The 17,353-nt window shown below is 28.2% G+C and overlaps 1 protein-coding gene across 4 annotated transcripts in view; it reads left to right on the top strand.

Moving 5' to 3' along the window:
- The window catches only part of tutl (turtle), a 235,531-nt gene that overhangs the window by 101,715 nt on the left and 116,463 nt on the right, over window positions 1–17,353 (top strand). For all 4 annotated transcript variants that reach the window (XM_065500753.1, XM_065500750.1, XM_065500751.1 and 1 more), the window contains exon 3: window positions 3,588–3,709. In XM_065500753.1, coding sequence (XP_065356825.1) covers window positions 3,588–3,709 — 122 coding nt within the window. The remainder of the gene's footprint in view (window positions 1–3,587; window positions 3,710–17,353) is intronic.

Raw genomic sequence — 17,353 nt, forward strand, 5'->3', positions numbered from 1 at the left:
GATTATTTTAAATTATGTTTTGTTTAATGGGCATTATTAATAACATAAATTCATATTAAATAAGAGAAATATGTTTAAAATTTTAAATGTGTTTTTTTCGTGTTTTCAAAAAATGGACTTTTATAGTTTCTCCAAACCACCACAGACTTTAAAATAAATATTAAAATCTTTTTTATACCCTTCACCTTCGTGAGAAGGGTATATATAAGTTTGTCATTCCGTTTGTAATTTCTACAGTTTTCATTTCCGATCCTATAAAGTATAAATATTCTAGATCCTTATAGATAGCGGAGTCGATTAAGCCATGTCCGTCTGTCTGTCTGTTGAAATCAATTTTCTGAAGACCCCAGATATCTTCGGGATCCAAATCTTCAATAATTCTGTCACACATGCTTTCGAGAAGTTTGCTATTTAACATCAGCAAAATCGGTCCATAAATAACGGAGGTATGAGCAAAAAACCGGGACAACCTCCATTTTTGACCTATTTGTGATCTATATCTGGATTACTAAGTCATTAATATAGACAATATGGATATCTAATGATAGATATCCATTGCATGTCCATTGCAACGATGTAGATAAAGCTATAGTAAGTTGGACCTACAATAGGTCAAAATCGGGAAAAATATTTTTTGACCCGAATTTTTTTCTCATCAAAAAAATTTTTTTGTCATAAATTTTTTTTTCCAAAAAAAAAAATTTGAAAAAAAAATTGAAAAAAAAAATTTCAAAAAAAAAATTTTGAAAAACAATTAAAAAAAAAATTAAATTTTGTTTACCTAAAAATATTTAAAAAAATTTATTTTAAAGTATAATTTGGTGAAGGGTATATAAGATTCGGCACAGCCGAATATTGCTCTCTTACTTGTTGTTGAACTAACTTTGATGGTCTGGCCAGAATTCAGCAACTCATAATATTGAAGACGCTTTTGGTCCCACCAAATACAAAGAATTCCTTAGTGCCATGGATATTTGGCTTTGGTGTTTTGTAATGGATCCATTTTTAGTCGCAAGTAATAAGTCGGTGCAAAATTATTGTCTTTATTGCGTTCAAGCATCATTTCTGACAAGGTCTCTCGGCTTCAATGCGTATGGTATCCAAATTCCCTACTTTTGAACGAATTCTGCTGCTCGCAAACATTTTGAAATTGCTGCTTTAGTTTGACTACAATATTCACGGTATAATACCTCAATTCTTGATCCTGGTCCGTGTCAAATTCAACAAACACACCATCTCTCGCACACTGAAGCCGATGGAACATATTTATATGACGCTTTGTTTGTTGCACAAAATTCGACATTTTGGAAGAAAGAAAACACTGTTGTTCGCTCTATAATGATCAGTAGCTTAGTAGTGCTTGAATTTTTCGTTTTGAAAATCGTAAAAATTTTCAACAAATTAAAATTAAAAACATTTTGATGAAATTCTGTGTCACCAATACATGTAAATTAGGGCTCTAAATTTTTTACATTTTTTGTGAAAATTAAAATGGCACTAGCATAGTCGAATATACCGCTGAATTTTATTTAATAAAAAGGTATTATTTTTTCGCGGTTGTCAAAAAAGTTCATCCACAAAACGCGGTAAAGTTTGGAGATAATTTTTTTATTTTTTTTTATCCAGAAAACGCAAATAGTTTTTTTGTGTCAATATATCAAACCGGCTCGGATCTACAACAAAAATAAAAAAAGTGACAAAATTTTGACTTTAATAAATCGTTTTTGTGGGTGAGGTTTTTATTCTAAAATGACCGAAAAAAAATTATGTTAAATAACTCAACATTTGTCATAGCGTGGTGCTAGGGCCCTAATGTACATTGTTATTACTAATACATATTTAGAGTTAGTACTTTTTACTAAAACATAGATGGGGTTAAGTATCGCTGTCAAAGAGTCGGACTGCTGGTATATATTTCGGTGAAGGGTATAAATAAACTGTGTATTCCAAAAATTAACATTGATTAAAAATTTTACATTTGAAACATATATATTAGAGTTCGTTTGTGACCAGGTCACGTCATTTGATTTTCGGGTATCATAATTTTTCTGAAGGTATTTGCGCAAATAAAAATAATGACGTCCTTTTTTTTGGAAAATTTTCGCTCCTTGTGGTGGTTCAACGCACCTAAAGACGCGCATTTTGAGCACTTTTTTCTGTAGAGCAAAAACGGTTTAATATATTACAAATATGATTTCAGTAGTCGATTCTGCATCAAAAATTACTACAATTGGTGTTTTTTGAATCCTTAAAAATAATTCCAAAAACCCACAACAGGGGGAAGCAAATTTCATAAAAAAAATAAAAAAAAGTATTTTAGATTTTTAAATATACACGATGAAAGGGCATTTTAAGCTTAGCAAAACGGCACCAATATTTATTTTCTATCACTAACCATTAAAAAGTTATGTGGCTTCAAATTTATTTATTTAACTAGAAAACAATATTTGCTAAAAATAAAGTTTAGAAATTTTTTTATTAGCTTGTCTTAACAAAACATTCTTAAAGCCACATAACTTTTTAACGGGTTGTGATAGAAAGGAAATATTGATACCATTCTTTTTTTTTGCTAAGCTTAAAATGCCCTTTCATCGTGTATATTTAAAAAATCTAAAATACTTTTTTTTATTTTTTTTATGAAATTTGCGTCCCCTGTTGTGGGTTTTTGGAATTATTTTTAAGTATTAAAAAAACATCAATTGTATTAATTTTTGATGCACAATCGACTAGTGAAAAGCCATTATTTTTATTTGCGTAAAAACCTTCAGAAAAATGATGATACACGCAAATCAAATTTTTGAAATTAACTCTAATATATATATGGAAATAAACTGAAAACAATACTGCTATTTTAAAATTAAAAAACAAAATATTAAATAAATATAGAAGTTCTGAAAAAGAATAACCGTAGCACTTGAATAAAAACTTATATGTATGAGAAAGAGTATGTTATTGCAAGTTTATATATTTTCATAAATGGTTTATATAAAGAATCTAATGTTTATACACTTCTTCTACCAAGTTTAGACATCATCTAGAACAAACTCATGTTGAAGATCTAAGTATATATTGCTTATATTTCATGTGTGTTGGTATTTTATAAGAATGGAGTAGAAAAACCTTTAGAAAAAGTTCATTCACTGCACTATAAAATATAAACTACTTGTTCATATATAATACTTTCCAACATGCATTGAAGAAATCCTAAGGGTATTTCAACAAAATGTTAAGGAATTTCTTTTTTGTTTTGTGGAGAACTAGAAAAATAAGAAACAAAAGTATGACCAGCCTAGACAAAATATTGTGTTATGAAAACATAAAGATTTAATAGAGGAAAAATATATAAAGCAAAGCAAAGTTTATGGGGCTCAAATAGAGTTGATTGTTGTATAAAAATAGCAAATTTAAGTGAATTTAGTTTTTCAATGTGCTAAAGCTCTCAAAGAAAATGTTAAATGAAATATATTATTAATCTTAAATTTAAGTTTTTAGAAATTTAGTGTTTGTTTTATAATAACAAAAACATTTTATATTACAAGTTTAAGAAATTTAAATTTAATTTATTTTATTTGTTTAATCTCTTGCAGAAGATGCTGTCCATATCACAGCCATACTCGGTGAAGGTGTCATCTTCAATTGTCACGTTGAATTCCCCAATGATCATCCAGTCCCGTACGTCCTACAGTGGGACAAGAAGGTGAGCGAAACGGTACGATATCACAAAATAATATTTCTTCTCTAAACTCTCTTTTTTATATTATTATTAAAGCGTCAGACAAAAAACAAAAAAACAAATAAAAACAAATTCAAAAATAACGAAACTCCTCCCAAAACCAAAACTCCAAAACAAAACGATAAGACGTTTGTGTTAAATTTCTTTAACTTAAACTAAAATCAATTTAAAAACAAACAAAATGAGAAAAGTTTGTTGCAAAAGAAACACAAACGTTTACTACTCGTATAAGAAAAAAGCAAAAGTTATTTTACATTTTACCATAAAAAGAAAAAACAAATATTATTTCCATTTTTTTACAAAAACACATACTGTGAGTATTTGTGATTTTGAAAATCAACATAAAGAAAAACTTAAACAGTTTTAATTTAAATAAAATAAAATATAATTTTTTTTAATAACAAATTGGTTGTAGAGTAACAAGTAATTGTTTGTTGAAATTATTATTTTATCGAAAAAAATAAAAACTAAAACTGAATTTCATTATATTTTCTAGTTTATGGGTTATTTGTGTAATGTATTGATTGTTATTGGCCATTATTTTCAAATATTTTCAATTAAAATTTTGTTGTATAATTTCGTTTTCATAAAAAAACCAAATAGCTAAAGTTGTTTTAAACTCAAAAATCTCAAATAAAAGATTTTTAAACAACTTTCAATTTTTATTATTAAAAACAAATACCATAATTTTTTCTTTATTAATAAAGCTTTTACTTAAGGCTCTTTATTTCAAAATAATATTACTATGATTTTTGTTATAATTTAAAAAAAAAATACCCTACAAATACACGTTCTTTTTTAACAAACCAACAAATTTCAATAAAGCTTTTATTAGCCAGGCTTCAATGAAAACAAATCTGAATATCTATTTTGAATATAAAATTCAAAATTTAATATAAAAATTATGCAAAAACGCTTTAAGATAAAAATAGTTAAATTTTTTAACAAGAAAAACACTTTTAAAAAATATTATTTCTAATAAATCTTGTTTTTTAAACAAAAAACCAGTAGCAAGAGAGAGAGTGAGAGAAGAAAAATTGTCATTCCCTTCACCTAAAAACTAAAAAAAAATTAACCACTCGCCCCTTAACATATTCATAGATTAACAAAAAAAAAATATAACAAATTGATAAAATAAATTATCAAAACTGTACAACACACCACTACTTAAATTGCATTAATTTTATATTGTAGAACAAACCGTTTGAAAGAATAAATAAATAAAACAAAAACTCTTTTAATTTGTTGTTCCTAATAACAACTGCACACACTCGAACACATACTCACAGAAACATGTTACATACAAATTTACACTCAATAATGTAAAATTTCCCTCTCTATTTACCTACACAATTACTCAATCTATATTATACATATACATTTTTACATCCCCTCACAAACACTGTTGTAACTAAATTTTATTTATTTCAAATTCAAACTTTTTTCAAATGCGTGTGTGTTTTATTTCCAACAACAAATTTTATTCTATTAAATTTTAACAAAAAATATCCAGAACAAAAATATTTGTATTGTACAATTCACCAAAATTTTCCTCTTAATAATATAAAAACTCTTCTCACTCTTTATTCACAATTAAATTTTAAATATTGACAAATATACCAACAAATTTAAAAAAATAAAAATTTTATATTTCCCCATAAATTTCTTTATTAGTTCTAGAGCAAAAAGCACAAATTTACACTTAATAATACACAAACAAATTGGTTTTTTTAATGTTTCTGTTTTATTTTTTTTATTATATTAATTAATTTTGTTTGTAGAATTTTTTTATTTATTTGGGTAGTATTTTTGGGTTTGGTTCTTTTTAAGTAGAGTTAGAAAATGTTTGCAATTTTTTTTAGAGATTTATTTATTTATGTATTGTACTCATGTTGGTAAATATTTAAATTATATATGTAAGTATGTATGTATATTAAGAAATTAAATCTAAAATTAAGCTAAGTCCATTTACTTGACTTAAGTTTTTTATCTAAGTTAAGAACCAAATTTTTACGTTTTATTTATTCATTGAATCTTCAATCTTTTAATTTAATTAAAACTATTTGCTGTATAACGAGAGCATTTGACATTACCTAAGTGGTATCATATATCTCTTCTAAGAATGCTCGTTTGCGTTTGGCTCTGTGCGAGAGGTTTTCAAAAGGATTAGTATGGTTTGTACCAGAGACCGAAAATAACGGGTTCAGTTTCATTTCAATGGTAAATTCTCATTCGCAGCCATTTAAAAATATTTTTTTGTGATATATCACTGAGAGAGTGATTTATTCGAGAACATTTTAGGTTTGGGGTTGAGAGAAGCAGAAAAGAAACAAACACAAATAATCTGGATGAGTGATTTATAATTTATTTTTTTCGTAAAGGTCAGCTTGTGACATTTATTTGCGAACATGAAAAATAAATCGCAAAAATGCATTTGATGCAAATTAACGCCTAAATATATAAAATTTATCAAAAGATTAATAACAATTTAAAACATTTTTGTTACTCAGACTTCATTACTTCATACTTATCATATTATTTCCATAATTTGTTAAAAATTACTAATAATATGTTATTGTATGTAAATAAAAGAGAAAGTAACAGTTATTAAGAACAAGAACAAATGAATTGTTTATCTCACACCAAACCATTAAAAACCAACAAAATCGAATAAAGGTCATACCATACCATTCATATCATTTTATAACCGTCACAATTTGGGTTTTTTGGTATATGGACGAGTTATTTTCGATCTCTGGTTTGTACACGCAGAGACAAAATATATTTGTATATGTTTACAATAAGCATTTAAAAATTTTGACATGATTTTTAACAATATTATGGTCACTGTAATTATGTATATGATTGTGATAACCATTCACATTATTGTAGCAATTATATATATGATTGCTGTAATTAAGTATATGTATGTGGCGACCATTTTTTTGAAGTAATACTTCACCATATCTGATTATGGTTACCATACTCTGAGAACAACATAAATGGTGTTTCAGTAAGAATGAACTTTTTCATTTTAAAATAAAAGCAATTATTTTTTTATTGGATTGTAAAAACGACAAGTTCCGATTAAGTAAGGAATAAAATATCCGTCAAATGGCTTCTGCTGCTCTGATGACAGGCCATTACTATTTTCATGAAATTTTCCTTGATTTTTCACAGAGATATGGCTGTATCTCATCAATGACGCGTTATATCTCGGATTTGAGCTCAGGAATTGTTTCTGGTTTATTCGCATAAACCCGAGATTTCTGAAACCCCAAATACAAAAATTGCACGGCTTTAAATCGCATGATCTTGGTGGCCAGTTGACATTAGAATTTCATGAGATAATTTGTACTGGAAATTGTTGCTGCAAAAAATCGATTGTTGCATGCGCGGTGTATAAGGTGGCACCGTCTAGCTGAAACCACATGTCGTACAGATCCATGTCATCCAGTTGGGGCCACAATAACTCCGTTATCATGTTCCTGTAGCGAATGTTTTTTACAGTTACTGCAATTTCGGCCTCATCTTCAAAAAAGTAAGACCCAAAAATTCAATGAATTTGTTTCTCGTGGATTATATGAGGATTTACAGAGCCCCTAATTCGACTATTTTGTGTATTTACGAAGCCATTCAGATGGAAATGAGCTTTATCGGAGAAGATGAAATTTTTCAAAAAATTGTCACTGACTTAACCTTGCTCCTGCTGGTTTGAGCTCCTGAGTCTCTTGTTAAAATTAGCTACATAGTGATTAGTGAAATTTGAAGTTGTTGAAAACGGTGAAAAATTAATGTTTTCGGGTTTTCGGCGACACTCTCTCTTTTACAGAAGCAATGATTTCAAAAGACTGACTAGTACATTGACGCATAGAAGTATTAGTGTCTATATCCGACCCAGTTTCTTCAAATTTTTTGACCAATCTTCGAATGGTTGACACACTAAATATATCTATTATATGATTCCGATAATCATATGGATGGTAACTTTACCAAATTATGGTTACGTCAATCATATAAGTAGTTACAGCGACCATAATATAATTATGTAAAACTAAATTTCTATGAGTGTAGTTTTTTTTTGGGACCTCTGTATAAGATAAATATTAGTATGGCTGGCCATACAACATAATTGAATTTCATATGCCCAAATTGATTTTAAAACGGGTTTAGTTAAGGCCTTAATTTAAGCCTCAGTAAAGGCTAGAGGCTTTTAGTTGCATATGGTGTATCTTGGCTTCTATATGGAGACGACAATTAAGTCGTCTATATAACTTGCTAACAAGAGAACCTTGTAGAGTGTGATAGTTGGACAATTTCCATGTCTCTAGACAGGTACTAGCTTAAGCTATGTTTCCGCATACACGGTAATCGGCACCGAACGAAAAAAAATTCGTTTCGGAACTTTTTTTCGGTGCAAATGGTATGCGGAAACGTAGCTTTAGTGAGCTAACAGGATTTGTACAGTGGTGGCTAGGAATTTAAGACAAAAATTGTTTGCTAAATTCCACGTGATTGTCAATTATTTTTTCAAATATTTCCACAAATATGTATGTACGAGGACTGTTTTAACACACAAGTGTGTTTTATTCGACTGTGTCAATTCATACATATTCACCACGAAAACATACAATTTTTCTACAACTTGACCAAAAAATTTTTTTTTTAAATAAACATATTTTCTCACATTTATATCATTATATTTTTATTATTATAAAATATTCGGACCAAATTTCGTATTTTTAGTTCCATTAGTTTCGCTCATATCATGTTATTAACAGCGGATGTTCGCTGAGGTGGGTCAACGTATTTCCACATATCTTTGTCCATATATGTTTTACAGATTTTTCCAAAATTTTTTCAGAAACTAGAAATATTAATAATAAATTTCATACCCTTAGAGGTCCTTTTATTTTGGCTCTATCGCACTTAAAATTCAGTTGATGAAAAAAATTCAAGTATTTGTCTTAAATTGGTGGCCACCACTGTATATAGAAATATTTGAGCTATCTCACGTAGTTAAGTCGAATAGAGGTAAGGATCAAGACCACATCCTTGTGAAATATCATCTCTTATCTAATATTCATCTACAAATACTTATTTAAGCATTATCTTCTGCACTGCTTGCCCAAGTACTCGCTTCAAGTACCTCAGTCGGCGGCTGAATATTCCTCGTTGACTTCCAAAGGCAAAATTTTAGTCGCACTAAATATAAATATCTGTGTGGATATGTCAAGAACCACATAATATTTAGAACTTAATACTCAATCTCAAATGCTTGCTTTTTTGGCTGCATATTACAAAATGGTAATACTAATAGTTAATAATTTTTTAATGATTACTGAAACCAGTTTCCTGTTCTTTTTGAATAATTTCTCACCAATTCGTGAACTGCTGACTCATATTCTCTTCGGCTTTCAAGAGTCTGTGACTTGTCCTTATAGGCTAGTGGCTTCAGGACAGGGAGAGAGACTAGGCGAACCGAAAATGCTATCGCGTTGAATCTACATGTCTTTCAGTCCCAAGTCGTAAATTTTCGGCAATACTGATCATGATTCTCTATCACTCACCAATCACTGTAACCACAATTCACTGTGTTCATGAAAAAATAATATAAATGACTTACACTGCCCTGTTTTTTCACAATCTTTTAGTTTTTCTGTATTTAAACCTCTTAAAACAGGCAAAAAAATGGATTTATCTACTGTATTCACATACTATTTCACAATTCCCAATTTGATGTGTGATGTAGGCACAATTATCTAATCCGACATATTTTCTCTCAGAGAACAGTAATAATACAAAGGTCATGCTTTGCTCTGCAGATGAAACATGGAAATCTCGTGATCCAAATAAAGAAAAATCATAAAATTCTCATTTTTTAAACTGATATATGCAGTACAATAAAGACTATTTCTTTTGTGATCGCTTTCACTGTTTTTGTGATCGTTTTCACTGTTTTTTGCTATTACTTAGTCTTTTTTCAATATCAAATGAATTTATAAAAAAGATTTAATTTACCCTAGAAATTAACTTATTATTTACCAAAGTTATAACAAGTACCATCAGCGCACTTGAAAGCCATCCTCCATGCTATTGAATATGCTTAAAACAGCATTGAAATAAAATAGTTATGTTAAATTTTTGTCCTACTTTCAATGCTACTCAAATTTTTATTAGAATTTTGCATTAAAGTTTTTATAATTTACCTTGATTTAATAAAACACAAAACAAAAAAGAATCATAAACAATTTTATCTGCATAAAAGAGAAAAAAAATATATGTTTGAACTAGCATTTGTTTCCTGTTTAAATAAAAATGTAAACTAAAGCATAATTTTCAAATGCAAAAAAGAAAAAACTAAATAAATAAAAACTTTATAATTTTTTAAAACAAAAAAAAACTTAAATACAAACATGCTTAAGTACGTATATATGAAAGTTCGTTTAGTTTATATGTTTATTAAAACCTAGAAAAAAAAACGTTATATACATATGTAAAAATGTTTGTATAAATATATGTACGTATGTATAAATGTATATTTATATTAGCAAAATGTTTTTGTACGTGTTTAATCCCTTCAAAAAAAACTTGTTTCAAATGAGCAGCAAAAACACAAATCGTAAATGCCACACTGAAATAGAGAGAAAAAAGTTAAGTACGACATCAGCAGCAGCAAAAAAAAAAAAGAAAAAACGTATAAAACTTTATCAAATAAATAAATTAGAGGATAATGCAACATAATCCTTTTAATTTTGGTTTGGATATTAAATTGTATAATAGTTGTTACACTTATGTTAAAATAAGGATTTTCTATTTGACTTTTTTGCAGTTCATGTGTGTATTTCAGTGTTCATTCCAAAAACTCTTATCGTTGACAAGCCAAAACTACACATGTGTTTGAAAGTAAGGTGGTACCAAGATGTGTAATTGCAAAATTATCATACACTTTTATTCAAAGGCTTATTAAATTCGAAGGAATATTAAATTTAGTTTTATTTGAATATATGATGTGAAAAGAAACTTAAGGAATTAATAAAGAATTATGGCACGCACAAAAAACTTTCCTGGAGAACAAATATTTTAAAAAATTCTGCACTAAATGAGATTTTGGAAATTAATTTGGTGAGGCATTCAGATGTTCCAATAATCAAATTCTTAAAAATTGCACATAGCTCTTTATGTTGGCATATCAACGATTTCTTGATCTTGAGATTTATTCCAGTATAAAGACAATGTTCTAAAGCTTTCGTTTTTAAAACTGTAACTATTATATCTATTTAAACAAAGATATACAAAAATATCGTCATCTTATCCATATCTCAGAAGAATTTATATTTGTATACTTTTTATACCCACCATCCAAAAAACAAGGGATATATTGATATTGTCATTCTATTTGTAACATATCAAAATATTGGTCGTAAAACCAAAAAGTGTATATATCCTGGTCCCTCATAGGATTATAAGAAAAAAACTAGATAGTTGAAACTTTCCACAAACACTCTGTATTTAAGTTTAGCTTTTCTTTGAAAATGTGCAATATCGGTTCATTATTTCCCCCTTAAATATGTCCCCCCAGAATACTGATCATAAATATGTTGATTATGTGGCAATCTTTATAATATTATGCAGCAAATAGTTCTAAGTACTGTGAAATTATTTAACGTGGAATTTTCTTTTGGTACAAAATCGATTTCGATTTTTCTTTACAATAGCTAAACCAACGTTTTTGTGGACAATAATTTTTTTTGCATCTTCCGTATAAATTTCACTATTTATTGTTGCAGTTGTGGAGCAAGGTTCGGCTTTCTTCTAGATATAAAAGATTGCTGGCCACATCAGATACTTTTTGGTAAAGTTGTACTTAATTTTAAATAATAGTGCATCAAATCGGTTATATGCAGTGCAAAATTCTTGACCTGTCACGGAAAGTTGGGACGCAAAATATGTTTCGCTGTCTATTATCAACCAATTAGATTTTAATGGTTTTTTGTGAAGCCATTGCACATTGGAATTTTGGATTTTTTATATTTCCTTCTCTTATGATTTAAAATTAATTCAGACAATAATCAAAGAACTTATTTTGAAAATATGGCAAATATTGAAATTTATAGATTTTTTTATTTTCCATCATTGTTGAGAAATATTGAAAAAATGGATTGTTGGTAAATATCGAATTACCTGAAAAAAAACACAAAGCAAACTGTACAAATTTTTTATTCTTTTCTTAATAAATTGATCTATCAATAGAATCAAAAAGTATGGCGGCCCGTTTCCTATTTTTCGAGATGCTGTATCCGAAAGCGGACCACATTACATAAAAATTGAACACTGAAAATAAGTCAACTTTGATAATAAGAGTAGCATTTTTGAAATCTTTGGACAGTTTCCTGTAAAATAGGTTCAATATTTTTTAGGGGCTCATGAAATATTTGATTTTTGCACCCTCACTTGATCTACAGGCACCACTGCGCGTCTATTAAGAGTTTTTTCTAACAAATATTGTTTTGTATTCCTACCGCCACTACAAATTTGATTTTGTGTTGGCTTTGAATATACCTGATTTTAGATAGTTTAAATTTAACCGTTACTTTTTATTTACGGATGTAAAAGAGTTTATCTTAGTTACCATACAAGCTAAGAAATTGGTCTATGCACAAGTACCGTCCTTTAAATTGAAAAAAAAAAAAACTTTTTAGTAACACCCAAATAACTTTATTAATATAATTTTGGACATGGCCTGGGGATCCATTTTCACACACCCTTTGCAGTAAATTAGGCAGTATTTCGGCAATAACGCGTTAAATATTTACCCAGAGAAAATAATATGATGGCGTCAAATAACATGAACGAAGTAACAGTTTTTTTCTTGGAATTATTCGTTTGCCAAATGTTTCTCTGAAAAAATTGATTTTATCGTGCGCTTAGTGATACATGGCACATTCACTGCAACGTTCGTTGTTTATGCAGACATATTCCACTGCCCTATAAATTCCACCAAACGGTGAGTTTTTCTAGATGTAGTGCTGTTTCGATAATGGATTGAAAATTATGATTCAAAGGCATGCTTCATCACTGAAGAAAATTTTCAAATTAAATTGTTGGTCAATAGCAATATTAACATCGATCCATTCACCAAATTTACGGCGCAAACGATGATCATGAGGCTTGAATTCTTGCATGAGTTTAATCTTTTAATCACGCAAAACAAGATCCTAGAGAAAAATATACCATGAAGTGGAATTACACAAGTTGTATTGTTGAGCAAGTTGACAAATTGACACATTTGGCCGATAACATATTTGTACGACGCTTTTCGTTACACAGAAAAAACTATTTCTTAAACCGTTTCAATTCAAATATACATATATCACATATTGAACTGGTTTCAATTATTTTATAATTGAATCAAGCATTCATGTGCTCAAAAACAAAATTTTCTGATATTTTCTATTGAATTTTGAGTTTTGAATTTGATAATTTTGACAATTGAATACACAATTTTCGATATTAGTTGAATTTTAAATACAGAAATTATTGAATGGATAATTTTCGTAATTGAAAACACAAAAAATAACAAAAATGTGTTTTCAATTACGAAAATTATCTATTCAATAATTTTTGTATTTAAATGTCAACCAATAATGAAAATTTTATATTCAGTTGTCGAAATTATCAAATTCAAAACTCAAAATTCAATAGAAAATATCAGAAAATTTTTCTACTTCATGGTATATTTTTCTATGTAAGCCATTGCACCCAGGAACACGTTTCCTCAATTTTTTTTTTAATTTTTTTAGTTGAAATAAACAAATGAATTTAAAAATTTTTCATTTAAAATGGTCTGGGTTTTTAATGGGTTAATAGCTCTGATAGACGATTGTGAGCACCAGTCTCTGCACGTAATGCCCGTCTGTCGAATTGAACCATGATTTTCAAAATACAAAATTTTCAAATGTTTATCGGGTATGGGTCTCTTTTCAAGATAAATTTATAAACCATTCAAGCCCCAAAAAAAAAAACGAGAACTGCAAAATCAGCTTACACAGAAAACAGTGCTGCCAATTATAGCTATCCTCCTCTATACATTTCTATAATATAAAGTTTAAACAAAAATGTTGAAAATTTTACCCAACAATTAACATGCCAGTCTAATGGCTTTAAAACTATCGCATATTTAAACCTCCTTCCCCAAAAATGTGCAAGTGTGTATTATTTCCGATTATATAATAAATAAATAAGAAATCATAACTATTTTTTCCATATTTAGTTTTTGCTTAACAAAAATTAATTAATTCCAGTTTTTTCACTAACAATGTTGTTTAAACTTTGTTTATTTGTAGAGTTTTTTCTTATGGCCTTAAAACTTTTTGTATAATTTTGTGGTTAATATAATTTATAGGATTGTTTTAAAACATAACTAAAACCTGGATTATAATTAAATTAATATAAAATGGTTTCGAAATGTTTAAATTATGTTTTAGCTTCATGTAGTTAATAACAGGGTAAGTCAGGTGTTTTAGAGACTTTTAATTAGGCGGTTGTTAGGAAAATTCAGGAAAAACAGTTTTTTTAAATTGTGATATGTATTACTTTAAAATACTTAAATAGTTCAAGAATAAAACCATAATTTTCCTGCTTTAATTTCTAAATGAACGATGGAATTTACAGTTATTTGAAATTCAACTTCTTCTTACATAGGAAGTCTAGATAATCTGAATAAGAATTGTTTTATCTAGATTCTTTTGAATACAATTGTATTAAATTTAAAACGATACTTGACTTTTTCTATTTTCTATTTGTTATATAAAGTTTTTTTTCCAAAAATTTACCTAACATTCCTCGTATTCAAATAAGCCAAACACGTACTTATGCTTATATGTATTCATATTTTGCAACCATAATTCACCAACCTCATTAGATTAAGTTTTCCAGCTAAATTTTTGTATTTAATTGTATGTATATATTTATACATTTTTTTGTCTGCCCTGTTTTTGCTCTAAATAAACATTGTTTTTAATTTTAATTATAATTTATTTGCTTTGTATAATTTATGCGTCAGCTTTAGTGATTTAATGTTTTCTGTTGCTGTTTTTATTGTTAATATCTAGTAATTTATATTTGTTTATTAAATAAATAAATAAAAATGTATCTGTTTATTTGTTTACAAATTTAAACTAAGGATTATAAAGTGTCATTTGAAATATGCCTGAGTTACCAAAAAAAAAAATAAAAATATTTATAAAAATAAAATCAGGCATAAAATAGAATAACTAAGCTCAACTAATTAAATGTCGAATTTAATTAAAATATGTTGCAAATCGAATTAAATGATATGCTGACAGTTGGCTGTCAATATAATTTTTTTTTAAATGAAAGTTATTTAGTTTAGAAAATTATAAAGTTGTATAGCATTAGTTGGGTAAAATTGAAATCAATTTGAAATTGACAACAATATTATTAGGTATTTAATTTAGGCTAAACAACCGTATACTTGATATTTATTTCAAACAAATTCTCTAACACTCATACGTCTGTAGGTAATTTTTATCACTATATTTAGTTTAATATAAAATGTAACAAAATCAAAGTCAAGAACCGTTAAAAAACTTGATTAACATGAGCAAGTAAGAGACCTATATTCAGCTGTGAAGAATCTTATACCAAATTATACTTTAAAATACAAATTTTAAAAACTTATTTTTTTTTTAAATTTAAAAAAAAATGTTTTTTTTTTCAAATATTTTTTTAAAAAATGTTATTTTTTTCCACATTTTTTTAAAAAAAAAAAATTTCGACATGATTTTTTTACTTTTTTTTTAATTTTTTAAATTTATTTTTCAAATGTATGACAAAAAGATTTTTTTTTTTGGTAAAAAAAAATTCGGTTTAAAAAATATTTTTCCCGATTTTTACCCATTGTAGGTCCAAATTACTATGGCCTTATATACATCGCTGCAATGGACATTGAAATATCTGTCATTAGATATCCACATTGTCTATATTAATGACTTAGTAATCCAGATATAGATCAAAAATAGGCCAGAAATCGAGATATTCCCGGTTTTTTCTTTATATCTCAGTCATTAGTGGTCCGTTATTCTCGTTTAAATAGCAACCGAGCTGGGAGAATTCCCGATATATTGATGTATCAATCATGTTTGTAAGTTGTTTGGGGGCTACGGAAAGTTGATTTCAATATACAGATAGACGAACATGGCTGTATCGACTTTGCTCTCTATAGCGATCCAGAATATATATACTTTGTGCGGTCGCAAATGAAATATGTAGAAATTACAAACGGAATCACAAACTAATATATACATTTGCCGCTTATGGTAAAGGGATAAAAACTCATAATTTCGAGACAGAAGATTAAACTCTGTAAGTAAAATTATACTTAAAAATGCGAGATTTTTAACTTTTATTTTGAAACATTTGTGCCGTATAAATTTATTAAAATTATTTGCCATTGCTAGCTATGACTTTTACCATCTTTCTGGCAACATATGGATTCCGCGCCAAAAGAACTGCTCACTGCTTTTGAGCCCAAGAATGAATTTAGGTTACTCTGTTTTCATGTGAAGCATATCCCTGAGAGAGCTATATAAGGCGGGTGATGCAAAACTTCCCAATCACTTCATTATAAATAGTGCTTAAAATGTATTGCAGCATGTGGCCGAGAACTGCTCATCTTTTGAGGCCAAGAACGAATTTCGGATATTCTGTTCTAAAGTGAAGCGTATCCCTGAGAGATCGTTTCACAGCAATCGAAACATAGAGTAGTCGAATGGGGTAAGGTTTTGACCACAGTTTTTAAAAGGTATTGAAGCATATGGCCGAGCATAGCTCATTACGAAATATTACGGTTTCATGTCTGGCCTCATATTGTGGGCATTTTTTGCTTCAGGTTCCATGTGATGGTCTGGCAGATTTCTGCAGCTCATAATAGATAGGACGCTTTTGGTTTCATCAAACACTGAGAATGAGCGCCATGGACATTTATGGTATTAAAGACAAAAATCGCGTTCAGAAGATGGAAATTGAATCCCGCATTTTTCCTCAATCTTGGCTACATTTCCGATACAATGATGTATTTAAAGACTTCGAAAGGTATAGTTAAATCAAAAGAAAGTCATTGTTACATTGTCTTTCCTTCCAACAAATATCCTCAGTATTACTGAAAATTACAAACAAAACATCCAACTGACATACAATTGAAATTTAGTAATAAATAAGTAGTTGCAACTAATTTGTAACACCATTATTCTTAAAAAAAACTTTACTTAAAAGCTGTAAGAGGAAAAGACAATTTTCGAATTTGCTAAAGACCTTAATACAATGTCTTCCCTTTTTAGCAAATTTTTCCCCTTATTTTTTCTTTTTCAACTTTCAATAATGACAATTTAATTGCCCTTATGTTTTTAACGACTTGGAAAGACAACAACAAAACGTATTTCTACGTAAAATGTAATTTGAGGAAAATACATTAAAAAAAAAAATTATATGAAAAAAACATTGCAAAATTACTTTGGCATTTTAAAAGCACAAGGAAAAGGGTTTTTGTCTTTTTTTATTTTGTTAATTTCTTGAGCTACTTTATGGTGTTTAAAATAA

Source organism: Calliphora vicina, chromosome 2, assembly GCF_958450345.1.
Source record: "Calliphora vicina chromosome 2, idCalVici1.1, whole genome shotgun sequence".
Classification (NCBI taxonomy): domain Eukaryota; kingdom Metazoa; phylum Arthropoda; class Insecta; order Diptera; family Calliphoridae; genus Calliphora; species Calliphora vicina.